Source organism: Coptis chinensis, chromosome 3, assembly GCF_015680905.1.
Source record: "Coptis chinensis isolate HL-2020 chromosome 3, ASM1568090v1, whole genome shotgun sequence".
Taxonomy (NCBI): domain Eukaryota; kingdom Viridiplantae; phylum Streptophyta; class Magnoliopsida; order Ranunculales; family Ranunculaceae; genus Coptis; species Coptis chinensis.
Genome location: NC_141458.1, coordinates 11,083,412 through 11,109,348, shown reverse-complemented (window position 1 = coordinate 11,109,348; position 25,937 = coordinate 11,083,412). Strand labels below are relative to the sequence as shown.

Below are 25,937 nucleotides of genomic sequence, written 5' to 3'. Positions count from 1 at the left end.
AGCGAGTGCTGATGCCCTCTTGGACAAAACATCGTTAACAATTAACTCTACTTAAGGTTGTTCCTATGTTTATGTTATTAATATATTCTTTCCTTTTATGTAAGCTCGGGCAGCCATTCAATGTATTACCAAGAGCAACATCAAGGAGTACTTCCTAATAGGGCGGCCATTCAATGAATCACCACTTAAGGTAAACACAAAGAATACTTCCCCTATGCAGTCATTCCCTGAGCTACCCCTTCTAAGGCAACACAAAGAATACTTCCCTAACTCTAAAGAACTATACTACTAGAAGAAAAGTAAAGAACACTAGCATGATATTAATATTGCAAAACATAAACCCTATTCTATACTTCCATCCCCTGGTGTGGGCAATGGAACTAATAACTAAAAACATGAAGAACTAACCTAATTGAAGAACACCATGAACTAGAAGAATCATTAAACCTTAAGCATCGGCTTCATCTCCTCCCTTGAAGGACAAGATTAGCCTTCCATAAAAAAGGAAGAACACGAAGAACGAGAAGAAGAAAAGTCGAAGAACATAAGACTAGAAAGACTAATTTATTAAGACTCGACTAGTTAAAACCGAATCTTTTATTATTAATCTCTCTCTGCCTCAAGTTCTGGAGGCAAGAATATAAGTGAATTGGCAAAAATACATGAGGCACTTAGGTTCTCTATTTATAGGGGTTGCAATTTGTTCTAGAAGCATTCCAAACCGCAATTTGTTTCCTAATACAAATCAACTTCTTTCAGAGTCCAACTTTGTCTCCAAAACTGAGAAGGAAGTGGCTATAGTGTCGTTTCATGCGTCTAGACGCACGATCCTTGCATCTCAGACGTGAGCATTGCGTCTGAACGCACGATCTATGCGTCCCAAACGCGGAAGTCTATTTTGCCTCTTTTGCTCTATCCTTCTATCCTCTTTTGCGAGCTTTGGTCCAAGCAATGAATCCTTTGGCCTTGGGCTTCTAAATAGGCTTTAAAATAGGTCCAAGTTGCATCTTTAATAGCTTCAATTCGTTGGCCTTCTCCATGATTATCCACGGGCTTCCCATGTGATCCTTAATGCTCCGAATTGCTCCGTTTTACCCTTTTTTCTCTAATATTCCACAAAACTCTCTTTTTCACCTGTAGAATCATAAAAAATAACTTACAAATACTATTAGTCCACTAAGATGGCTAAACAAGAGGCATAATTGAGGGTTAAATTGCACTTTTTAAGCACTTATCAGAGGTTGGTACGAATGTGATTACTTTTATTGTTTTGATGTCCTGTGTTGTATAGTAGTATAACTAACGACCTGCTGAACATTATTAGGTCGTCTGATGGTAATAGGTCATAAAGTATTTGTGTACGACCTGATATATGCACGTGGTTGGCACCTAGGTTTCCTCGTGTCCTTAGGTGTATGTGTTGGTTGAGTTATTTCTTTTGGGGGAACTCCTTATTAATTTTTGACAAATAATTAGCCTTTGAATGGCCATTATAGTTGAGTCAAACTTTACCCTTTTTAGGGCCTTAAGTTGACTTGGAGTCCTTTTGGGGGTCCCCTGGATTATATTTGTCTGATAATTGGCCTTTATGTGGCAATTACAATTGAATCATGCTTAACCCTGGTGTTGATGTTAAGCTGAGTGCGGTCCTTTTGGGGGATCGTAGATTGAATTTGACTGATAATTAACCACTGCGTGGCAACTTTAGTTAAGTTGTGCTCATTTCTGGCATTGGTGCCAGGTCAGATATTGTGATACTCTAGATCGGTTAGCACGTGTAAGATGTACGGTATTCATGTAATGCAAAGATAACATTCATACGTGAAATACTGATGAAATTTTATTCATTTGATTGATACATCTGGAGACAAATTAAATTACTGGCAAAAATGCTTGAGCAGAGCTGTGTTCTAAAGTCGTGGAAGCACATCACCAAGTTGTGTTTTGATCCAGTATGCTCCATTTCCAACGACCTTGTGATTTATGTATGGGCCTTCTCATGTTGGGTCAAGATTGGCTAGTGCTAACATCTTTTTGAGGACTAGGTCGCCAGCTTGGAAAGATCTTGGGATGACCTTCTTGTTGTAAAATCGTTGGATTGTTTGGTGGTACCGAGCTAGGTTATTGTAGCTATTTCTCTTCGCTCTTCTAAGAGATCGACTTCTTTGGCTAAAATGTTGTCATTTTCTCCTGATTCAATGATGTTGGATCGTGTGGTTGTGATTGTGAGCTCTGATGGTGTGACTGCTTCTATTCCGAAGCAAAATGTTAAAGGAGACTTGTTGGTACTGGCTCTGGCTATTGTTCCATATGCTCATAGAATGTTCTCGAGTTACTCTGGCCATTGACTTTTCTTGCTCTCCAACTTTTTTTGGAGATTTTCTTTGATGGATTTGTTTGTGGCCTCTGCTTGGCCATCGCTTTGTGCATATCTAGATGTAGAAAATGCTTGAGTGATGTGCCATTTTTGTAGAAATGCCTTGACTTGTGTGCCAGCAAATTGTGTCCCATTATCCATGACAAGGGTGTGGGGTAGACCAAATCGTGTGATGATATTGGTCCATATGAAGTTGATGACGTGGACTTCCTTGACTTGGACTAGTAGGATGGTTTCTACCCATTTAGTGAAGTAATATGTGGCTGCTAGGACATATTTGAGTTCTATTTTCTTTTGTGGGATAAATGGTCCCAGGATGTCTAGCCCCCACATATGAAAAGGCCATGGGCTGGCTATGTTGATCAACTCTCGGGCTAGACTGAGATGGTTGTGGCCAAATGTTTGACATTGGTGGCATTTGAGAACATATGTTTTTACTTCGATGTGCATGCCTGGCCAATAATACCCTTAGGCGATTGCTTTGTAAGCCAGAGATCTTGCTCCTACATGGTTTCCACATTCGCCTTTGTGCATCTCATTAAAGATGAGTTGGCCTTCGCGTGGAGTTATGCATCTTAGGTGTGGTCCTCTTGCTGATTTACGGAACAATCGTCTGTTGATCACTGTATATCTGGGAGCTCAAAATTGTATTGCCCGAGCACTCTTTGCCTCTGCTGAGAGGTCACCATGTGAAATATATTTCAGGAATGGGCCTATCCAAGATTGAGTGATTTCTTCATCAGGTGAGGGCTAAAAGTCCGTGAGGCTGTTGACACTTTCTTGCTGGTAAGTGGGCCTCTCTAGGATGTCAATGTAGACTGTGCTGGGACATGCCTCTTGGGTTTTTTAGGCTAAGAAAGCCAGGTTGTCTGCATGTCTGTTATCCTCCCGGGAAATATGTTCCAAGGAGAATGTTTTGAACGAGCTGATGATGTCATTGATGACCTGAGCTTACTTGTCTAAGTTTGCTCATTTTGTCACATACTCTTTGGTGATTTGTTTGAGGATTAGCTGTGAGTCACTGTAAGCCTTGAGCTTTCCGACTTGTAGTTATTGTGTCATTCGGAGGCCTGTGATTAATGCTTTATATTCCACTTCATTGTTGGATGTTGTGAAATCAATCTTGATTGACTTTTGTAGCTGGATTCCCTCTGGTGAAGTTAACACAGCCCCCAGTCCACTACCGCTGTTGTTGCACGCTCAATCTACGTAGAGGTGTCATGTGCCTGGGGTGGTTGGTTGATGGTGTGAAGTGATGGGCTCAGGTTCCCAGTTGATATCTTCGATGGGGAAGTCGGCAAGGAAGTCAGCAACAACCTGACCTTTGCGAGACGTTTTGGGAACAAATTCGATGTGATGCTCTCCGAGTTCTTCAGCCCATTTGGCCATGCAGGCCGTTTTATTGTTAGAACTCAAGACCTGCTTGATGGGTACATCTGTTATGACCTTGATGTTGTGAGCTTAAAAATAAGGTTGGAACTTCCGAGCATAGTACAACAAAGACAGCATTGTTTTCTCCATTGTAGAGTAATGCTTCTCTGCATCTACCAATGTTTTGCTGGTAAAGTAGACTGGTTTTTCGATTCCCTCGCTTTCGCAAAAGAGGACCGAGCTGATGGCAAAGCCGGTAGTTGCAAGATAAAGCCCAAGTATTTCTCCTTCATTTGGTTTGGACAGGACGGGCGGAGTTGATAGGTAAGCCTTCAGGTCGTTGAAGGCTTTGTCCAAGTGAATATTGCACCTTTCTTAAGTATTTACAGGAATGGTCTGCATTTTTCAGAAGCACGTGAGATGAATTTGTTGAGGGCTGAAACCATGCCAAATAGCATGTGGATTTGTTGCTTGGTAGTTGGCTCTGGCATTTCTAAGATAGCTCGTATTTGTTCTGGGTTTGCTTCAATGCGTCTTTGTGAAATGAGGTGTAACACCCGTATTTAAAATACGTATTTATCTATTTATTAATTAATTAATTTAATTATTTATTTAAAAATCGGCTGGATTGGATTTGGGATACGCGGGCCTGATTTTTGGGCCCGAGTCTGTTTTGGGCTTGGGTTTCGAACCCAAGTATATAATCACATTGTTCTAGAGAATAGGGTTCTGGGAGAATAAAATAATAATAAAAATGGAGGCAGAGATAGAAACTTGTTTGCTCGAGCGTTGGAGCGCGACGATTCGGACTACGAGGGATTCGTAGGAGTTGTTAATACAGGTGAGTGGTTATATTTTTAAATTTTCACCGAACCTACGGTACTGTCAGAGTTTTGGCTTCGGGCTCAGTATAATTTTGGGTTATGCGTACTGTCGATATTTTTCCTCCTGTCGTATTGATAAACTGTCATAGTTATAAACGATTAAATCTGAAACTATGTTGTATTGACTATCGAAGCTTCATGGGCGTTAATGGCAGATAAAGCCCAATACCAAGAAATCGCCAGTACCATTTTATGTAACTGGTATTGTTGTTTTTGTTTTTGTTGTTGACTGATGATGGGTTGTAGACTGGTGGTGAGGGGTTTGAGTGCTGTTGGGGGCGGTTGGGAGCTTGGAGAACTGTTAATGGCGTCGCCCCAGCAAGAGAACAAACTCCTCAGGGTTGAACTTTTGATGTTGAATTGATTGGTTGTTGATGTATGATTGAAGTAGCTAGTGTATTGTGCGTGGGGCTGTCGAATAGGGGATGACAAAGCTCAGAGAGGTTGTTAATGGCGGTCGAGATCTTGATTGGGGAAAGATCTCGACAGTCGTCAAAAGGGGGTGGTGGATTAATTAATGTGGTTTGGCTTGTGATGAGGAGGGAAACCGCCTGGCTGAAATGGGTGGCGATTGGGAATTTTGTGGTGGTCAATTTTGGTGGCTGGAGGAAGAAGAAATTTGGAGAAGACGACCTGGTGTAGTCTAAGCTGGGCTTGGGCCTTAGCTGTTTAGGTTGGGCCCGGGTGTAGGTTAAGTTTTTGGGCCAAAAACTAATTAGTTCCTTTGGGCCGGTTTAGATTCAGTTGTGGGCCAGCTCAGTTTAAGTTTTTGGGCCGGATTAATCCTTTGTTTCGGACCAGTTTAGTTTAAGTTGTGGACCAGTTTTAGTTTAAGTGTTGGGCCGGTTTCAATTAAATTCTCCGGGCCGAACCCATTAGTGTTTTGAGCCAGTTTCTAATTTTGGTTTTTGGACTGGTCATATAACTTAAAATATATCTAATTGGGTCTTTAAATGTTTAAACTTTTGGGGCCAGGTTTTAAGGTTTGGGCTTAGCCAGTTGGGTCCAAACCATTTCCTTAGTCATAAGCCCTTGAGCCATGCACCTTTGCCCTTAGCCATGAACTAGGGCTATGACTCTGAACCTGTTGAACATGGAAATGACAGTTTGACTTCGACCATGATGTGTTGACTTTGACAATGACGTGTTGACTTTGACCATTGACCGTTGACTTTGACTGTTGACCGTTGACTGTGGAATGTTGACTTTTTTCAGATTTTCACATATTTGATTTTATGAACCATTGTAATAATAAAATATTGTCGAACATTGTATAACCTTGTTTGTCATTATCTAATTAAGATTTGACGTGAGTAGTGTGTAAAGCATATATATATTGGGCTTTGATTGTGGATCGTATGATCATTTTAATTGTGCTTTACATTTTATGTTGTAAATTGTATGGACAAATCAAATACTAAAATGTTGTGGAAGCTTGTATAAATTTGGTGGTCATTATCTAATTAAGATTTGACGTTGATATTGTGACATTATATAATATGTTGGGATATATATATTAAATGCAATAGTTTTGGAGAAATAAATGTATAAACACTCCATTATTTTATCTGTGAGATGCTAGTAGAGTATTTGTGGATATTTCCCACGGGATTGTGGGGTGGTGCAATAATATATTGGCACGTGAAAGAAGGAAAGTGGTTATGAGATGTAATTGAGATATTTCTAAATATTTTGGCTTAGTGCAATAATGTATTTGACCTGCACGTGATATAGTGGAATGATTATGAGTCATAAATGTATGACACTTGAATAAATTACGTAACGAAAATCCTAGAACCTAGCTACCACAACTCATGTGATTTGCCCTGTGTGGGCGTATGTGATATGATTGGCCCTTGTGTAGGGTGTATATAAGATGTTGATTGACCCATGTGTTGGGCAATCGTAGCCGAATGGTGGCTTGATTATTCCGTTCACAAAATTAGAACAAGACGCGCGATATTTTATGCCGAATAGTGGCAGTACTTGCATAATGGCTTTCGTGTGAGGGTTACCTGCACTACACCATATCACTGAATTTGCAACATTTAGGAAAAATGATTGCTAACACTTATACTTCCGTTACAATTTTTGTCACACATGTTTTTCGTTAGCAATCTTACTAACCGTTACATATTATGTAGGCAAATGTTTGGTTTATTTAGTAACATTTACCCAATATTAGGTGACGGATATTTAAATGTGACCTATTCCCAAAAAACATAATAATAATAAATGAAAACCTGAAAACAAATGAAATTGGGTGAAAACTTTTGTTGGGATGTTTTTCATTCTCGCGCTCATCTCTCACACCTTTTCAATAACAAAATAACTAAAGAGAAAAGTGAAGAGGTAAGCCGCATAAAAAACTGCTACCATTGCACCGCCGCTAGTATTACCTACTGAGGTAAGTCGTATCTTCTCCTTCGTTTTCTTAATCTTTTCTTCTTCCTCCTTTCTAACAGTTAGGGTTTTGGCTAAAGCGTTCAATTTACACCATCAATTGCTCAAGAAAGCTTCTTCTTTGTCCAAGGTAACATTTTGTTTAATGAATCTTCTTTCAATTACGGTTTCTAGTGTTTCCATTTTCTAAAAAAAAAAAAATGAATTAGCTTTTGGGTTTGTCTAGATGTATGATTATAAGGGTGTATGTTCATGATTACTAGTATAATCTGTCAACCATGGCCAAAGTTGGCGTTTTATATGATAGATTTTAGTTTATATTAATAATCTCATGTTTATACTTGTGTGTATCAATGACAAGGGTGGGAAATCTGCTCTTGTTGGCTTCATTCCTTCAAGAAAAGTTGGAGCCATGAATGCCCCGGTAAGGAAAATTGTAAATACATATTTTAAGTCCACAACGCGTTTATTCCATTGTATTCATAGTATCTTGCAGCCAAAACTGGAAGCATTAATCTAGAAATGCAGTTTTATAGATTGCATTAATATTGGAATTAACACTGATACCGTATTCATTTCTATTCGGTAAAATCCAGGTGCGTGTTTCTGCCATACTTACAAATGTTCTTTTCATGCTGAACTTGGACTGTGACCACTACATAAATAACAACAAGGCAGCTCGAGAGGCAGTGTGTTTCTTGATGATCCACAGATTGGAAGAAAGGTCTGTTACATCCAGTTCCCTCAAAGGTTTGACGACATTAACAGGAGCGATCGATATGCCCATAGAAACTCCGTCTTCTTTAATGTAAGTTGTTCCTCATGATTTCACTAGGTACCTAACAAGGTTATCAGAGGTAAAATTAAACAAAAAAAAAAGACATTGAGATTACTTTCCTTGTCTTTGTAGATTAACATGAAAGGTCTATATGGAATATAGGGGCTAGTATATGTGGGTACTGCATATGTTTTCAAAAGACAGGCTCTATATGGTTATAACCCTCTGAAGGGGCCTAAACGTCCAAACATGGTTAGTTGTGATTCCTGCCCATGCTTTGGATTGCTCAACAAATATTCCAACCAGAATGGAGTAGGATCCAATCTTGAAGGTTCATCAGGTCCTTAACTAAATACTCATAAACTATTTGCTTTAAAATGTTTGTTAGTTTTCTTTTCTCAAATCATAAGTTTTCTATTTTCCCCTTCTAGTAGGAAAGGAGGATAAGGAGCTACTGATGTCCTAGATGAGTTTTGAGAAAAGATTCCGACAATCTGCTACGTTCGTTACTTCTCCGCTTATGGAGCAAGGTGGACTCCCTACCTCCTCAAGTCCGACAGCTCTACTCAAAGAAGCCATTCACATTATTAGCTGTGGCTATGAAGATAAAATTGAATGGGGTTTAGAGGTAATAACCATAACTATAAAATAAAATAATGAAACCCGATCACTCTGAATTAAGTGGCATTAATCTTTTGATACTATATCAAAACTGTAAATTTTTCACATTGATTTCAAGTTAATATATCAATCTGTAAAGAAGGTATTGAATATTGAATATCAAATTTGTAAAGAAGGTATTGAATATTTTGTGTTTCTTCAATCTAGGTTACTGAACATGCTATGAGTTGATATTATAATTTTGTCATGTGCATTAATTAATATGGCATGTTCCACATAGTTCACAAGACAACTACATTACTACATCTAGCTACTTGTGCATATTCATAGTTCATAAAGTTGATAGGCTTTCAACAGTCTACACCGTTTGCCATATTTAAGGTGGAATTGGAAATGATCGAACTGCGGTGTGGGGAGCTAGAGGTAAAATAGCTATAGCTGGATTATTATCGTTTATTACAGTTTATTTTTGATCTTATCTTGTGTATTGCATGCTTTAATCTTCTTCATAGAAAGCTGATCACCTCAATGAGATTTACTTGAGCCTAATAGTAGACTTGCATAATTTAATAGATGACATACGCTAAGCTTCAAGCAGGCCCATCCCATAAACTAGCCTATTATTCATAAATTAGTTCGAAGCTTGGTGTGATGTTGTCTGTGTAACTATTTCATATAGCCAACATAACGTATCAAAAACTAATTTGTAAGCTATCATTTTAATTTAAATTAGTATTTGATTCAATTTAAAGGGACGCCCATTCCATCTAAAGCAAGTATGCAATTTGTTGTCTAGTTTAACCTAGTTGATAAGTAAGAAAGATGTACGTGTTCTTAATCATGAGGTTAGTTTTTCATTGTAATTGAACCCTTTTTGTTCTTTAGCACATTTTACTATTTGTAGCAATGTTTATTTGTTTTTATTTTTCATTTTTCATCAAAGATTACATGCGAGATGGATCAAGCATTCTTGAATTGGTGGGCTCACTGATGAACAAGTTGCAACTTGAGCTGCCCATCACAGGGGGGAAGTTATTTCATTACAAGTTGTGCCACATGTACAATCTCAGGTATGTATATTACTAAATATCCATGACCTTGTGAAAGTGTGAATTTAAATCTTATTATCTATCACAAATAAAGATCTGAATCTTGCACCACTAGCACGAGTAAACGCAAAGAGTGCATTACCTAATGATATCCTCGCCAGTCCATCTATGCTATGCCTTGTGTCCGACAATACCCCATTTGAGTTAAGATTTATTGTGGAAGTGTGGAAGTGTGGTTCATTTGCATTGGACTGCTTTATGTTTGTACTAAACTAGCAAGAAAGCCTAGTCTTCCACCAAGCCTATCCTTAAAACTTGTCCATTGATTGTATTATATGTATGTTTGTTTGTTTTACAGGTGTTTTAACTCTGCCAATGCAAACTTATGAAATTAAGTTTTTACATTGCCGGTTCCCAGCCCGAATAGAGGAGGAAGAAGGGGGTCTCTTGGAAGTCTAGGGTTAGTGATCCATTCCAAGAAAGCTTTCGGTGTTGGCAGCTTTTCGAAGGTAATTTTTCCCCATGGCGCACCAATTTTTCCCCTCAACATGCGCAATGTTGGGTTGCTCTTTTGAGAGCAACATTTTGAAGACAACCCATTTGAGATTCTATTTTTTGAAAGTCTTGCATTAGGTATTAGGCATGCTGAGATAGAGTCGGGTCATTTTATTTTTTTCATTAACCATGCTTTATTTTATTTCTTTTCGGGACCACGGTTGTTAGAGCTTGAGTTTCAAGGTGTAATAAAGAAAGTTACCATGCTTCAGGTTACTAGTTTTCTTAGTAGTCTTATTACTAAAACAGTTTGCTCCCACCACATATACTCAGAACACATTTTCCGACACTAATTCGTTCACCAAGGCCCGTTGCATCCAAGCTTGTTGTTTGATACATCTCTCTTAATCTGGGCCGGGTTATATGCAAAATGACTGCATCAAGTCATTTTTATTAACAATTTCACTAAATCAATTATATGTATTGTTTCCTCGATAATTTTGTTGTACATTTGTGTGCATGGTTCTTGATGGCCTTTTCCCATCAGTTCTTGGAGGGACTTGTGCTATTCCCCGGTGCATTTGGTTGTGGAAAACAGTTATTAGTCAAGCTCTTTCTAAAGCGAGTTTGTTTGTTTATTCACTTGTGTTGCATATGGAGATTCGAGCTCTTAGAAATTTTACGTGATTTGCCGAGTTCTCATTGTACTTTATGTATGTGTTTGCGATCTACTCAATTAATCGGGTTTATGTGGGGGTGTGGAGAAAGAGGAAATGAAATGGCGGAGGTATGCATCAAGATTTGTGATATTAATAAATGTAACAACTAATTATATGTAATTAGGAGTAAGACTTGTTGAATCTTGACCACCTTATTATCTAGGTTCTTATGGATTTCCCTCAACTAACAATGACATTGCCCACGATGGCCGTGAAGAATCTGTCATGAAAAGGACCACACTTGTAGCTAATACTTCTAATATGTCCAATATTTTTGCCGAGAGGCCTCCATATATCTGAGGTAATATCTTGCTTCTCTTCTCATGTGACTCGTCATTTAATTATTTATTTTTAATTTAATTTTATATTATTATTATTTTTTGAACTAAAGTCATTAATTTGCTCACTTTGATTGATTGGAAAAAAAGAAAGAAAAGAATAGGTTCACTTTTGATCTGATTAACTTTGTGTGTTTAGTTTATGCACATTGTTGGTGTATATTACTACGACCAAAAGAAGGATCTATCTGATGGACTTCTTTAGATTAGTGCCACACATACTAAACACTCTTTTTACTTTTCTTTTATGTTTTTGGTCTATATTTTGAAAAGACCCAAAAAAAAAAGAGAAGTTTTCCATACACTGGTTTTGACTCTTTGAGTTATGAGCTTAGTTTCAAAGAATGGTTTTGTTAAGCTCTTTAGTTGATTTAAGCCAATTTGCTTTTGCATCCGGGTTACTAAGTTATCATTGTATTTGTAAATAAATACATTACATGTTTGATTTCACAAAGTGGTGATACCATTGCAGTAGTTAGTTGTGTGGTTTATTGTGTTTGCTTAAACTTGTGTGAATACAATATTACTAGGCATCACAATTTCTGAATACTTCCGGATATGGGCTACAATGTCGATGATGGCTGATTCAACATCTCGGTGGGGCGTTAGCGTTAGTGAAATTCCTCGTATATGCCTCTCTTGGTTTCTTTTTTGGTGCAAGATGTCTTAAATGTTTAGTCCCCCTAACAAGGTGTAAAATAATAAATCGTAGTTGTTTCTTTTTCAAAATATATGTATTTGACCACGTGCCCAATAAGTTGATAAAAGTGCTTTTTGTCCGGTTCCACAACAATATATAATAGCCAAAATAGGAAGGTGGGAAAATATGGGAAAGTAGTGAACTATTTTAGAAATTCAGGTAAAGTAAGTAAAACAACCATATTAGAAAATGAGTTTCACTTATGTAAATTAAGGTGTGGGGAGACCATGGCATCCTCGAAAATCGGTTTCATTCCCAATCAACTAAAGATGGAGACTGCATATACTTTGCTCGATTTGCTTCTAGTATGTTTTTCTTTTCTTTGCAAATATTTAAAAGAGGATATTACCCTCATTGTATAACCACAAGTCACTATTAAAGAAGAAGAAATGATTGTGTGAAGTCGTCATCTTTGTTCGAGAGAAAGTAATTGATCTTTTTCTTTAAGTATAGAGAATGTCGATAAGAAGTATCTTTATTTGCCAATGACCTATCAATCTTTCACATCCGTGAGTCAAACAATTATTACATTATTAGTATTGTGAATGGTGTAAATAAGGTTTCATTGCGTGTGTTAGTTCATCTTTTAGTAAACAATTGGGTTGGGATCTAGTCTCGTGCATATTGGCATAGTCCGTATTGGAGAGCACAGAATGAGCAGATTTAGTTCCCTAACAACTTATGTTTCAAGTTCTAACATCACAAGCCTTTTATTAAACATGGGGCATCAATTCATCTACCTTATTGAGTTGTTTCTTAAGATTAAGAGAGGACAAGCAAAAGGCAAGAAAAAAGTGCAGTTATGCAGTTATTCTCTTGTGGTAACAGTCATAAGACTTGCTCATGATAACTGTGCTGATAGTTTTGGGTCTGTTTAGAAGTCTTATGCTCTTATTTGTTTATTGCAACTACCAATTGCTTTATTTGTTTTGTCAAATTTCTTCGTTTGGGCATCATATATTCATATTATACTTCACTTCTTTTAAATGATTTTCTAAATGTTACTAATGTGTTTAAATTGATACTGGCGTGTTTAGAATTGATTGCCTTTTTCTGCAACTAATTCCCATGATTCCAATTGTGATCGCGCGAATACAACCATTGAAGTTGAAGTTTTAGTTCTTGATCGGAAGTGCTAAAGGTCAAAGGGTTGTAAACCACAAGTCTATCATTAGTTCCAACCAAGAAGGTTCTTTGCATGAGAAGTGTCAGAATATTTAGATTTTTTGTCCAATTTAGATGATAACATTGTAATATTGTATGAAATTTTAATTTTTGAATTGTTAGAGTTTTGTAACTGTGATTGTTGTATGAACGTGCGCCAGTACAGGTGGCCCATATTTTTTTTATACAATGAAAATTCGTTAGTAACGGATAGGGAACCGTTAGCAACAAATTTTTTTTTAAACAATAAAAATTCGTTAGTAACGGATACTGAACCGTTAGCAACAGAAAGTTTTTAGATGAACAAATTTGGTAACCGTTACTAATAATTTCTAACGGTTATGTATCCATTACTGAAATTAATTTCAGTGACACTTTATAACCGTTAGTAAATTTTGTAACGGATAATAAGTGTTACAGATATCCGTTACAAATATTAGTCACGCTTTTGTGTCAACACAAGATAACCGTTACTAATATTTTTTGTAACGGATGTATATCCGTTACAAATAGGTTGTTATGGTGTAGTGCTGGTGTGCGGCATCCCGCTCAGGGTAGTTACGCACAGAGTGGTTCATTATGTAAGGGAGGCATGTGGATGTACATCTTCGGCGTTGGGAAGCGATTGTGGTAGCCAGGGAAACTAGGTAAGACATAGATACGACGTGAATTTTAGAGACACACAAAGAAAGCCTTAATTAATATAATTATGGTAATATGTTGGTTAATGATATCTCTTTAGATAGATGATTGTATATGGTTTGGCAGAAGGGTGGGTCAAACTAATCACTTGGGCAGAGACAACCCACTCTGTAATTGGGCATGAAATGCGGTACGGATATAATATGCTTGGTTGGTTATTTGTTTAGTTAGAACCTAAGGCGCCTCGATGGAGGAACTACATGCCTTTTTATTATGCATATGGTTTGTTGTGTGGTTAGTGGGAAGTTAAGGCACCTCAGTGGAGGAACTACCTGCCTTACTTATTGTAGTTAAGAATGTCGTATTAGTTGTTGGAAGTTAAGGCGCCTTGGTGGAGGAACTAACGGCCTTATGGATTGTGTATGTTTATGTATATATATATGTTTTATTTTAGGGCTACTCACACCAGCATTGTTATAATGCTGACCCGATTTGCATGTTTGCTTATCGGGTGTGTTCATTAAATGAACATAGTTGATAAGTCTTGACAGGTTTAGTGTTGAAGAAGATTGGTTGCTTCTCGTGGTTTTGCGTTAGCGTCGCATTTCAAGATAGGTTTTGTTTTCCTTTGAGGTGATATAGATTTTCAATTAAGATAAGGTTATTTGCATTTTCATTTGTTAATTTTTGTAATGAAGAGGACTTTTGTTAATTTGAAATTTTTATTGGTTTTTATATTATCCGCATATTTAAACTGTTTATGGGTTTTTGGAAGTGGAGAGTGCGTCACACCTCGGAGATCGAAGAGTCGGGAACAAATAATGTTTTTCCGAATTCTGTCGAAATTCGGGGTGTGACATGAGGTATCCTAAGAATTTTCCTGAGGCTACTCCAAATACGCATTTAGCTGAGTTGAGGTTCATCTTATTTTGGCGCAACCTTTCAAAAGCTTCCTGCAGGTGAGAAATGTGAGCGCCAGCCTTTTCACTTTTGACTACCATGTCGTCTATGTGGACTTCCATTGTGTCCCCCAGTAAGTCTTTAAACATCTTTGTGACCAGTCTTTGGTAGGTCGAACCGGCGTTCTTCAAGCCGAATGGTAGGACATTGTAGCAGAATGTTTCTTGTTCGGTTATGAAGGACGTCTTTTCCTGATCTTCTTCTGCAAGTGGTATATGATTGTACCCGTTGTATGCGTCCATAAATGATAGAAGTTCATGTCTGCAAGTTTGATCTACCATGATTTCAATCCTTGGTAAGGGGAGCTGTCATTTGGGTAGTGCTTGTTGACATTGGTGAAGTCAATGCAGAGTCGTACCTGACCGTTCTTCTTAGGAACAGCTACGATGTTAGCTAACCAGGTCAGGTACTCGACTTCTTTGATGAATCCAACATTTTTGAGCTTTTCTATCTCTTCATTGATGGCTTTCTGAAATTTGAGTGCCAGTTTCCTAGGTCGTTATTTGATAGGCTTTACAGTTGGATCTATATTTAATTTGTGGAAAGCGACCTGAGGGTCGATTCCTGGCATATAGATATACGACCAAGCAAAAACATTTTTATTGAGAGATAGAAATTTAACAAGTTGCTCTTTGAGCTTGGGGTCTAAATTAGCCCCTACATAAACAAACTTTGGGTCATCATTTGTGCCCAAATTGATTTTTCCCCTGGTTTGATTTGTGCTTGTTTCTCCTTAAGCTTGTTTGTTGCTGGTGCTTGTGAGTTGGACGCCTGAGGATCCTGGAGCTTTGGGACATCTTTGTCTTAGACAACCTGAGTTTTGGTCGTGGTTGTTGCGCTGACTTGATTGCATCTATGAGCTTCTAGTTGGTTGCTCCTGAGCTTTATGATGCCTCAAGGTCCAGGGAACCGCAGGACTTGGTGTAAGGTCGATGGAACTGCTTGGATCCTGTGAATCCACCTACGTCCTAAAATGGCAGTGTAGGACGACTTAACATCAATTACGCTGACTGATAAGATGACGTCTCCAATGGCATTAGTGCGCTCTCTGTTGAATTCATAGAGTGGTGCATTTGATTCTATCATCACTAAGTCTGGCAGGTGCATATCTTTGTATGTTTGATAGAAGTGGATATCGCAGGAGCTGCCTAGATCGATGAGGACCATTTTGACTGTCCAACCGTTGATTTTGATGTGCATTACCATGTCATCATTATGAGGTAGGCACACCTTGTCTAGATCTTCCTCGGTGAATGAGATTGTGGCTATTGTTTGGGAGCTGGTAGGAGTGATCACCTCAGCTTTGTAGGAGAGGTGGTAGATTTCTTGCAGTGCTCCTACCCGCCTGTGCTTTTCCCGACCTGAAGTCTCGTTGCTGAAGGTGTCTGTAATCATGTTGATTACTTTTTCCTCATCGTGGTTGGAGGAGTGATGTCTCCTGTTGTGCCTCGACCGACCTGGAGATTTAGATCGTTGGGTTGTTCTGCTTCTGCTTCTTCTGTGTGCAGGTCATTCTTGGCTTCGGCTCCTGGTTCTGCGGCGATTAGCATTTAGCTTATGCCTGAGGTCGCTTTCCGACAGGAACTCTTTTAGTTTTCCCTCTTCGACTAAGTCTTGGAGGTAGTGCTTGAGGCTCCAACACTCATCTGTGTCGTGGTGTTAGAGTTTGTGGAAGTGGCAGTATGGACGTCCTTGGATTGCTATGACTTTGTTGATGTTGGGTTTGAAGTATGGTTCTGTATATATCTTCTTTAGGATATGGCTTGGCATCCTGGAGAAGTTAGAAAATTCTATCTTGGTGTATGAGGGCTTGTGGGAGATGGAGCCCTTGTTGTTGTTGTTATTGTTATTGTTGTTGCCTGAGTAGTGATTGTTTTCTTTGGGTCCTCGCTTATCGCTTAATGCGATGACTTATTTGCCCTTACGCTGGGCCATCCATTCTTCGTACTTGATGTACTTTTCGATTTTGTGGTACAGGTCATCTAAGAGTTCTGGCTTATTGCGCATTAGAGACCCTGTTAGGTTGGAGTCATCCAAGAGGGCGTTGGTGAATGCAGAAGTTGCAAAGCTGTCTTTGAAGCCTGGCTCCATTGATAGGAGCTCCTTCTTGAAACGTCCTAGGAAAGCACGGATCGTCTCGCCATGTGCTTGCTTAAGTTGAAATAAGGAATCCAGGTCGGCTTATTTCTTCCTGTTGTAGTCGAACTCCGCTATGAACGACTCAGCCAGTGTTGATTGAATCTGGGGTAAGCCTGTAGAACCAGTCTAGTGCTCCGTCCTTCAAGCTGGCTGGAAAGAGTTTGTACTTTAGGTAATCATAGTCTGGAGCGTTGTAGAGTGCGAGGATCTGGCTGAAAGTTGTCCTGGACACGAGCTACCGTCATATAGCGAGAACTTTAAAGATATGAATTCTGAGGGAGGCTGCTTATCCCTAATTTCGATGGTGAATGGTGATGCCTTGTATGACTGGAGCATCTTTTGAGCGATCTGGATCACGCTGGCTTTGTTGTTTGACTTCTCCAACCTTTGGGCGAAGTCTTCTAGTCGTTGATTGGTGGTGGTAGTGAGGGTTGTACCTGCGTTGTGCTCCCCTGCATCTGGAGTGCCGTTGTTGGTGTTGGAATTTGTTTACTCGCGCATTGTTTGGTTTTCTTGTTTGAGGGCGATGAACGAATCTTGGAGAGTCTTCATTTGGTTTGCTAAGGCTTGTACGTAGCTGTGCTTCCATGGTGGTTTTTTATGACCAGCTTCGTGGGTTTGAGAAAATAGTTTGTGTGTTTTCTCAAGGAAACAAACCGGCAGACGGCGACAATGTAGAGGTTTGGTATTTCTGGACCTACGACCTGAGGTTGGGATTGATAGGAAGTGGTTGCACTCTTTCTTGGGATAAGAGTTGCCTACGTATCAAGTTTCTCGGGGTAAACTTGAATCAAGTCTTACGTAGTTCATCTCTCTCTACTTATAGATGTTTGAGCTGACCTTCCTTATTCGCTCCAAGCTGTTGTCAAGGGTAGATCCACATTGTGTGATATCTTGATGATTCGCCATTACTCCTGATGTTACAAAGTAAATGTCTCTTTAATTGGTGCGTTGACTGAACTCCAGGATTGCACTATATGATTTGCTTCCATATATGGTCGTAACTGAGATTCGGGACGACCTAAGTTTGGGTCATTATGACGTGTTGGTCAAGTGGTACAAACTGGTGGAGATACAACCTGGTGTGGACACGTGTGCTGTAGTGACATGAGTACAGAACGGAGGATACTTACAATATGTATACCAACATGCACACATCATTATGCATGTATATAACACACATGCAAACACATGTATAGTACTACTATGCATGTGTATCCACACATGCGCACACCATTATGCATGTGTGCAACAAATATACAAACACTATTACTGTACCACACACACACCAATATGCATGTGTCCAACAAACATACAAACACCACTATGCATGTGTACAACATAAAATAAATTAAATTTCTCATATTAATTAATCCTAACATAAAGCGTAAGCGTGCTGGGGTGGTCAAAAGCAAAATTGAAAAGTCGCGTGGGAGTTTTCCCCACAAGTTCGAACCCCACGTCTTTCAGCAGTGGTCAACCCGGTTTGTCCTAAAACCATAATTATTTGTCGACCCAAACTAGAATCTAAATTAAAACTTGATTCTGTCCTATGGGCTCTCTGAAAAAAAAAATTATAAAATGCTACCAAACCCGTCCCTTTATAAATGATCATTAGGGCATCTCCAATCGAGAGTACGGCCGTGTACATATACATTGCCACATAGGTGCCACTAGGATTTTATAACCCCTCTTACACACTAATAGCTTCCACACCCAAAATGGTATCCAATGCAACAAAGCTTATGAGTTTGTAAAATTATAAAACTGGGAAAAATTGGTCAAAGTCCGTCACAAATTGGTTTAACTAAAACAGAAATAAAACGCACGTCACTTCAAGTAACGTTCGTGGTTAACTAAAACTGACACAGCCAATAAATGACGGTATTTGCCCTTACAATTCTCAAAATATAATAAAACAGACGTGAGTTTATATGATGTCCGATATTTTTTTAGTTGGGACGCTAGCTCAAGTGGCGCACAAGATGTTTATTGACTAATAGCCGGATGGGAAATTCCCCACTCCTTCTATTAACTATTAGCTTATCACCTAGGATTTTCACCCCCGTTGGAAACATGTTTTGACATTTGGAGTGTAAATTTTACACTTAAAACAATTTACACCCACCCACCCACCCAATCCATTGGAGATGTCGTTAGACAAACAAGAGCGCAACACCATAAGTCCAACTTAAAGGTGTAGATCTCACCTCAGCTAGCATTCAGGATAAGGGTCATAATCATGGCACATTTATGGCCTAATCAAGTGTTTGTGGGACGATAAAATGTGGAGTCCATGGGCCATGATAAGGACTAGAAAGCTTTTACTCTACAAGGACTAGTAAACCTGTAAACGTTCACCCATGGGAATGGGGTCATACTTTTGGCCTATATCTTTCCGAGAGAGATCTTCATTATATTACATGACGGTGAACTTTTTCTTGAATTGTGCAAGTAATTTCATGTAGAAGTTCTCCATAGAAGCTCTTGATGGTGGATTAGTGGTACATAATTGAACATACGCTCTCTGTGTTTATTTCCTATCTCATGAGTCATGAAGTCATAGATGGAGACAGGGGGCGGAGGGGCAGTCGCCCCCCAAAGGTTTTGAAGAACCATTATGTTCTATGTATGTATTATCAATATAAATTTTTTTGAAAACATAGAGGTTGCCCCCTCCTCAAAATAAGTTCAAATATTTTACTACCGCCCCCTTAAACTTTTTGACTATGTTTTTTAGACGTGAAGCCACAACATAATCTTCTTATAATAGGTGTAGGAGCGTCATATCAAACCCAAGTGTTTTATCATTAATATATTCTTATAGAATATAAAGTTAACTCTGGTAGTGTGGTAGTAATTAATTATAGGCAATTGACAATGTAATTTGACTGATTCTTTTGTATAAAAATGTTTGAACAATGAAATTCATGGTTTGGTTTTTCACTGTCGATGGTACATTTGGGAACGGGAATTAGAATTCTAGTGAGAATTAAAATTCTCAGACAATTAAATTCTCAATGATAATGTGAGAAATAGGGCGTTTGGTTGTCCACGGGACCGAGAATAGAAGTCAAGTAACACACAATTAAGTCGAGTAGAAAATCCTTGCAAAGTCACGGCTTACTTGCTCTCTCCAAATATCAAAAAATAAAGCCTTATTATACCATTATTTATACCCTTTCTTTAATAAGGTCACATTCTGTCTTTACTATTCACTTTACCTTTCTGAGTTTTGAAAAAAAAATGGGGGAAATCACTCATTTTAATCCTCCCATCACTTCTTAAACCAATTTATTTCAATTCACAACAAGAATTTGCTAATTCCAATGGAAAGAAGTCAAGAAATTATGTTATAAGAAGATGTAAGCATTTTAAAATCCTAATATTAAACTATTTTTTTCAATTCAACGATTTCGCTGAGTTTTTTTGAGACGAAAGAGCTCAGAGTTCACGTAATATATGGAACAGACCTCTTAAAATAGTCTATATAAGTGACTGTGGGGAGCTTTCAGTGGCAAGCCTTTGTTTTCTCTTAGTCTGCCTTGATTGTTCCTTTTCGAGATCCATATGTTCATAATTTGAATGTTTTCATTTATCTACTAATATGTTTTGTTATCATATCCCTTGTTAATTACATGGTCAAAGTGGTAAACACACTCCTCCCCCCCTCCCACAGATTTCTAGCTTCATCCGACCGACCCTCTATTTTGTATTTTGATTATATGTATACACTCGCCCCTAGGTCAGATTCCTGCATCTGTCCCTGCGTGAAGTTATGTACGTTAACATAGTGTGATTCACACACATGTTATGAACTAAAAAGTTTTTCACAGTAAACATTATCATCGTGAAAACCCAAACACTTATTGAACATTAACAAAAAAAATCGAAAAATCTGAATATACCATGCACATATAAATAGATATAAATTATAGGTGGTATGAAATAAAGGCAACGCTGACTTCGTCTCGGACTCTCTCGGACAAGCACTGATCATCACCACAAAGATATAAATATCACAAGAAAAATACGAAATGAAGAAAGTCAACCAATCTCAGCCCAGCCCCTATCAAACCAGCGAATGATGCTGAGGAAGCAGAGATGGAGGCAGTGGAGGTTGCAATCTTACTAGCCATATCATTAGGATGAATGGAAGTCATATTGGAGGGAGATTGTGCAGAGGTGATTAAAGCCTTCAATAGCCAAAAGTGCTTTTGGAGATTAGAGAGTTTGAAAATGTCTGTAAACAATCTTTTAACCTAATTTACTTTTTGCAAGTTTAAGTGGATCAGCAGAGTTACAAATGGGGATGCACACCTCGTAGCCAGATGGGGTTACCATCAGCTACAGAGATGCAATCTTCCAACTTGTTTGCTAGATCAAAACTTTATGCCTGTAACCCTTTAGTGACTATATATATATATATATATATATATAAGCGGACTCAACTTAAACACCGAAATATCGAATACGAAATATACTCACGAAGGGTTTTAGAAAACCCCAAGCCTCAGCTCGTTCCTGACTCTCTCTCCTATTCTCTCTCAATATTATCGCGACTCTCACTCTCTCTCCTATTCTCTCTCAGTATTATCGTGACTCTCTCCCTCCTGAGACTCTCTTTCTCTATCAAATGGTTTTTATAGGCTAATTCTAATTTCTCATTCTTTAGACTATAGATACACATGCCAGGATAGCTATCTCCAGTTTCAAGTTCACACTTTAGTGGGTCTTTATGGGTTATTCCAGTAGCTTGGATACATAGTTCAATATTGAAAAACGTGAAGAACAAAAGATTGTCACATTAGAACAACTAGCTACTGGTTTATTGATTTAATTATGAATTGTTTGATTTAATTCTTCACACGTAGTCTTTGTATCTTTATTTGACCCCCTCTATTTTGTATTTTGATTATATGTATACACTCGCCCCCCTAGGTCAGATTCCTGCATCTGTCCCTGCGTGAAGTTATGTACGTTAGCATAGTGTGATTCACACACATGTTATGAACTAAAAAGTTTTTCACAGTAAACATTATCATCGTGAAAACCCAAACACTTATTGAACATTAACAAAAAAAATCGAAAAATCTGAATATACCATGCACATATAAATAGATATAAATTATAGGTGGTATGAAATAAAGGCAACGCGACTCGTCCCAGACTCTCAGACAAGCACAGATCATCACCACAAAGATATAAATATCACAAGAAAAATACGAAATGAAGAAAGTCAACCAATCTCAGCCCAGCCCCTATCAAACCAGCGAATGATGCTGAGGAAGTAGAGATGGAGGCAATGGAGGTTGCAATCTTACTAGCCATATCATCAGGATGAATGGAAGTCATATTGGAGGGAGATTGTGCAGAGGTGATTAAAGCCTTCAATAGCCAAAAGTGCTTTTGGAGATTAGAGAGTTTGAAAATGTCTGTAAACAATCTTTTAACCTAATTTACTTTTTGCAAGTTTAAGTGGATCAGCAGAGTTACAAATGGGGATGCACACCTCGTAGCCAGATGGGGTTACCATCAGCTACAGAGATGCAATCTTCCAACTTGTTTGCTAGATCAAAACTTTATGCCTGTAACCCTTTAGTGACTATATATATATATATATATATATATATATATATATATATATATATATATATATATATATATATATATATATATATATATACACCGCTCTTAAGCGGACTCAACTTAAACACCGAAATATCGAATACGAAATATACTCACGAAGGGTTTTAGAAAACCCCAAGCCTCAGCTCGTTCCTGACTCTCTCTCCTATTCTCTCTCAATATTATCGCGACTCTCACTCTCTCTCCTATTCTCTCTCAGTATTATCGTGACTCTCTCCCTCCTGGTACTCTCTTTCTCTATCAAATGGTTTCTCTATCAAATGGTTTTTATAGGCTAATTCTAATTTCTCATTCTTTAGACTATAGATACACATGCCAGGATAGCTATCTCCAGTTTCAAGTTCACACTTTAGTGGGTCTTTATGGGTTATTCCAGTAGCTTGGATACATAGTTCAATATTGAAAAACGTGAAGAACAAAAGATTGTCACATTAGAACAACTAGCTACTGGTTTATTGATTTAATTATGAATTGTTTGATTTAATTCTTCACACGTAGTGCTGTATCTTTTATTTGACACCCCACCCTAAAAATACTTTTTTCGGTTGAGTTGGTTATTCTCTAGTAATTTCATTCCTACTATATTAAGTGTCGTATAATTCTAATATTTTCGAAGTGTTACTAGTACTGTATTTATTTATACTATCAGGTATATGATATTAGCTTTTACGACCACTTAGAGTTTAGAACTCTCTAAATTGAAGCAAAAGAAATCAAGGTTCCTTACTCACGATCTTCGTTGAGTAGAGTTAGAATAAGGATTCGAACTACCTAAAGTATAGAACAACTACAAATTGGATGTTACAATAAGGGAACTAAGGAGTAAGGTTATAATACTAGGTTTCTTCCTAACAAACATTAAAGCAAAACATTTAAGTTTGAAATCATGCACTTAAACAAAAATACAAATTACTAAAAAGAAAGGTGGAGAGTTAATCCTCCTCATGTGAAACTATCATTAGTTGTTTATTTGAAAAAGGTTTTGATTCTTCCTAGACTCATAGACAAGTCCCTAATGGAAAAATAGAGTTGATCCCTAGCATGCATGGCTCACTTAAGAGCTCATACATGCTAGCAAGTGAAACCAAACAATGACTTATCTCTAAGCTCATTGTTTGATTTCTAACTAGACACTACACCAACTATCATTTTGGGATAGGATGTAGTGTTAGTTGTTCATCCTAAAAACCTACCAAACTCACAACCAATGTTTTTCCCTCACATGAGTTGGATTAACTCCCCAAAAGGGAAGTTAGCTCATGATCCTAGGGGCAATAGATTAAAACTAGGAAAACAAGAGAGAAAGAAGAAGAAGAGAAGATCCACAACCAAACTCACTTCTATTATCTCTAGAAGAACAAGTGTTCCTCCATTAAAACTATTACAAGCTTTTTGTAAAATAAAACAAAAACTAACTTCTCATTTTCACTAAGGAACTAAAATAATGCCATGGGTGGAAAATAAGTCAAGGGAGTAAATGGAGTGTCCCCCACCTTTGTCTAATTTCTTCTCCATTTGAGAGAAATCTCATTTCCTCCCACGTGAATTATCAAACCACATTGATTCATTTTTATCTACCACATTAAAACAAAGTGACACCTTGCCTTTTTCTCACTATTAACACCTAATCTAATTTATTACATGCAAGGTGTCAACTTTGCACCAATAATTTGTTATCTTTGTCTTGACATGCTCCATGATTGATGACTCATCCAATCTTGTAGCCCCACATAGTGGGTCCATGTGTAGTCCAGTGGCAGTCCGGTATTTTGGGCAGTTTTACAACTTCCCGCCTATGCGTAGAGTTCATCGCCTGACGATTATCCGAAAGCAGCTTTCTTGTCGCGATTCGAGGCTGGTTCGAGAGGTAGGAGCTTTGGAAGTTTGATGCTTCAACGTGGATTTGGGAGAATTCATATATACGCCGCCTCGTAGTTTTATTGCGGGTTTAACCAATATTTCCATGTTTATCGCAAAATACCGCAAAAGTATGAAAACACATTTATTTCATAATTATTAAACACATAATGAACCAAATTTATATGTCTCAATGGGGTTTCATAATACACTTTTGGGTGCTTATCAGTATATATATATTGTTTAATGTCGCATAGCGCTTATTTGAACTTGTGTTACTAGTACTGGATTCAGTGTTCGTAGTTGGTCTGATAGGAAGAAAGATGGTGAAAGTGTAAGAAAGGAATACGTGTGTTACAAGCAAGGAAAAAGTTCAATTTGGTGCTTTTTCTTTTCTTTGGTTGTCAAGGGGATTCATGGTTGGTTTGATGGCCATGCAACTTTTTATGGTGCCTCTCAAAATCCCACAACCCTTGGTACGTACATTTCTTTCTTTCAGTGAGTCGCATTTTAATTTGGTAGCGTACATGTTTTGAAAGGATAACTAGCTTGGAACTATTTTTTTCTTCAACTACAGGGGCTGCTTGTGGCTATGAAAACACATTTCAAGCTGGATTTGGCACAAATACAGCAGCATTAAGTAGTGCACTCTTCAGAGGTGGTGAGGCCTGTGGTGCATGCTATGAGCTCAGGTGTAATGCAAGGCTTGACCCCAAATGGTGCCTCCGACGTGGGGTTGTGACTATCACAGCCACCAACTTTTGTCCACCAAACAACAATGGTGGATGGTGTAATGCCCCTCGTCAACATTTTGATATGTCCATGCCTGCTTTCTTTCACATTGCTTGCCAAGGCAATGAAGGCATTATTCCTGTTGTCTATAGAAGGTATTAGACTATCATAACATGCAGCAATATTACAAACTTGTAGTTCTATACTTCTATGTTCTTGATAAAAAATTACAGCATATTCATCACAAGGCCTAGTATTAGGCGATTCCTTTAATCTATACATCCCTAGCTCCTCAACTAATTCAACGGGATGTTACCTATCTATATCACATGATATAATCAGTTTAATCTAACTACTGGGCATTTGACATTTCAGTTTCGATTGCAATTATTGGTATTTGCAGGGTGCCATGCAAAAGAAGGGGTGGAGTAAGATTCACATTGAAGGGGCAATCAAATTTTAACATGGTAATGATAACAAATATAGGCGGTAGTGGTGACGTGAAGGCTGCATGGATCAGGGGATCAAAGTTAAGGCAATGGGTACCCATGCATAGAAACTGGGGAGCAAACAGCTGGCAAAGTAGCATTGAATGTAGAAACCAGAAGTTGTCTTTCAGACTTACCTTAGTTAATGGAAAAACGCTAGTTTTTCCCAATGTCGTCTCTTCGACATGGAAGTTTGGACAAACATTTGCTTCCCAACATCAGTTCACTTAGTAGGAAGGAAGAACAACAGGATGATTAAAATGAAGAATCATTATTTCATTCTTTTAGTCTTTTACTTACTTGACTGTAAAGAGTTCATTTACAGATTGTGATCTCACGCATACATGTAGTCTCAGCATCAATTCTTTGTTCATTATTTTAATTTATTCAACTGTTCCAGTAGCTTAAGAAAACAGAGAAATTTTTATGTAATTTTATTTAGTGATCAAATAAAGTCAGGAGGATCTCTTTTGTGTTTTTACACTAGCATACACCAAACAATTTTGCCTTAGTTAATGCTTGGAAAGATTGTTAATTTTTTTAAGCAAAAGAAATAATTTTCTGTGCATCC

At 38.0% G+C, this 25,937-nt stretch overlaps 2 protein-coding genes across 4 annotated transcripts; both read left to right on the top strand.

Annotated features, from left to right (window-relative positions):
* Positions 1-6,876: 6,876 nt before the first annotated feature.
* Positions 6,877-8,437, top strand: LOC147507899 (cellulose synthase A catalytic subunit 9 [UDP-forming]-like). 3 transcript variants are annotated; one of them, XR_015216262.1, is made up of 5 exons: positions 6,877-6,984; positions 7,098-7,165; positions 7,632-7,843; positions 7,946-8,153; positions 8,245-8,437. XR_015216262.1 is itself a non-coding variant. In XM_086599088.1 (5 exons), the coding sequence occupies exons 1-5, from the start codon at positions 6,886-6,888 to the stop codon at positions 8,277-8,279; spliced, it is 507 nt and encodes a 168-aa protein (XP_086455214.1). In that variant the 5' UTR covers positions 6,883-6,885; the 3' UTR covers positions 8,280-8,437. The 3 variants fall into 3 exon arrangements, 2 of the variants coding, with proteins under 2 accessions (XP_086455214.1, XP_086455213.1); XM_086599088.1 differs by having other exon boundaries at positions 6,883-6,984; positions 7,714-7,843; positions 7,976-8,153; positions 8,248-8,437; XM_086599087.1 differs by having other exon boundaries at positions 6,883-6,984; positions 7,714-7,843; positions 7,976-8,153.
* Positions 8,438-14,887: 6,450 nt separating this feature from the next.
* On the top strand, positions 14,888-25,718 carry LOC147507898 (expansin-A12-like). The gene is made up of 4 exons (XM_086596566.1): positions 14,888-14,907; positions 16,479-16,645; positions 24,724-25,033; positions 25,282-25,718. The coding sequence occupies exons 1-4, from the start codon at positions 14,888-14,890 to the stop codon at positions 25,595-25,597; spliced, it is 813 nt and encodes a 270-aa protein (XP_086452692.1). The 3' UTR covers positions 25,598-25,718.
* Positions 25,719-25,937: the final 219 nt, after the last annotated feature.

Bases quoted from the DNA above. Each gene is read 5' to 3' on its own strand.
- LOC147507899 (XM_086599087.1), top strand. From the start codon at position 6,886: ATGAAATTGGGTGAAAACTTTTGTTGGGATGTTTTTCATTCTCGCGCT. The intron at 7,166-7,713 runs GTAACATTTTGT...ACAACAAGGCAG, and splicing joins AAGCTTCTTCTTTGTCCAAG to CTCGAGAGGCAGTGTGTTTC. The intron at 8,154-8,244 runs GTCCTTAACTAA...TTCCCCTTCTAG, and splicing joins CAATCTTGAAGGTTCATCAG to TAGGAAAGGAGGATAAGGAG.
- LOC147507898 (XM_086596566.1), top strand. From the start codon at position 14,888: ATGTTAGCTAACCAGGTCAG. The intron at 16,646-24,723 runs GTGCTTGCTTAA...CTTCAACTACAG, and splicing joins AGCACGGATCGTCTCGCCAT to GGGCTGCTTGTGGCTATGAA. The intron at 25,034-25,281 runs GTATTAGACTAT...TGGTATTTGCAG, and splicing joins ATTCCTGTTGTCTATAGAAG to GGTGCCATGCAAAAGAAGGG.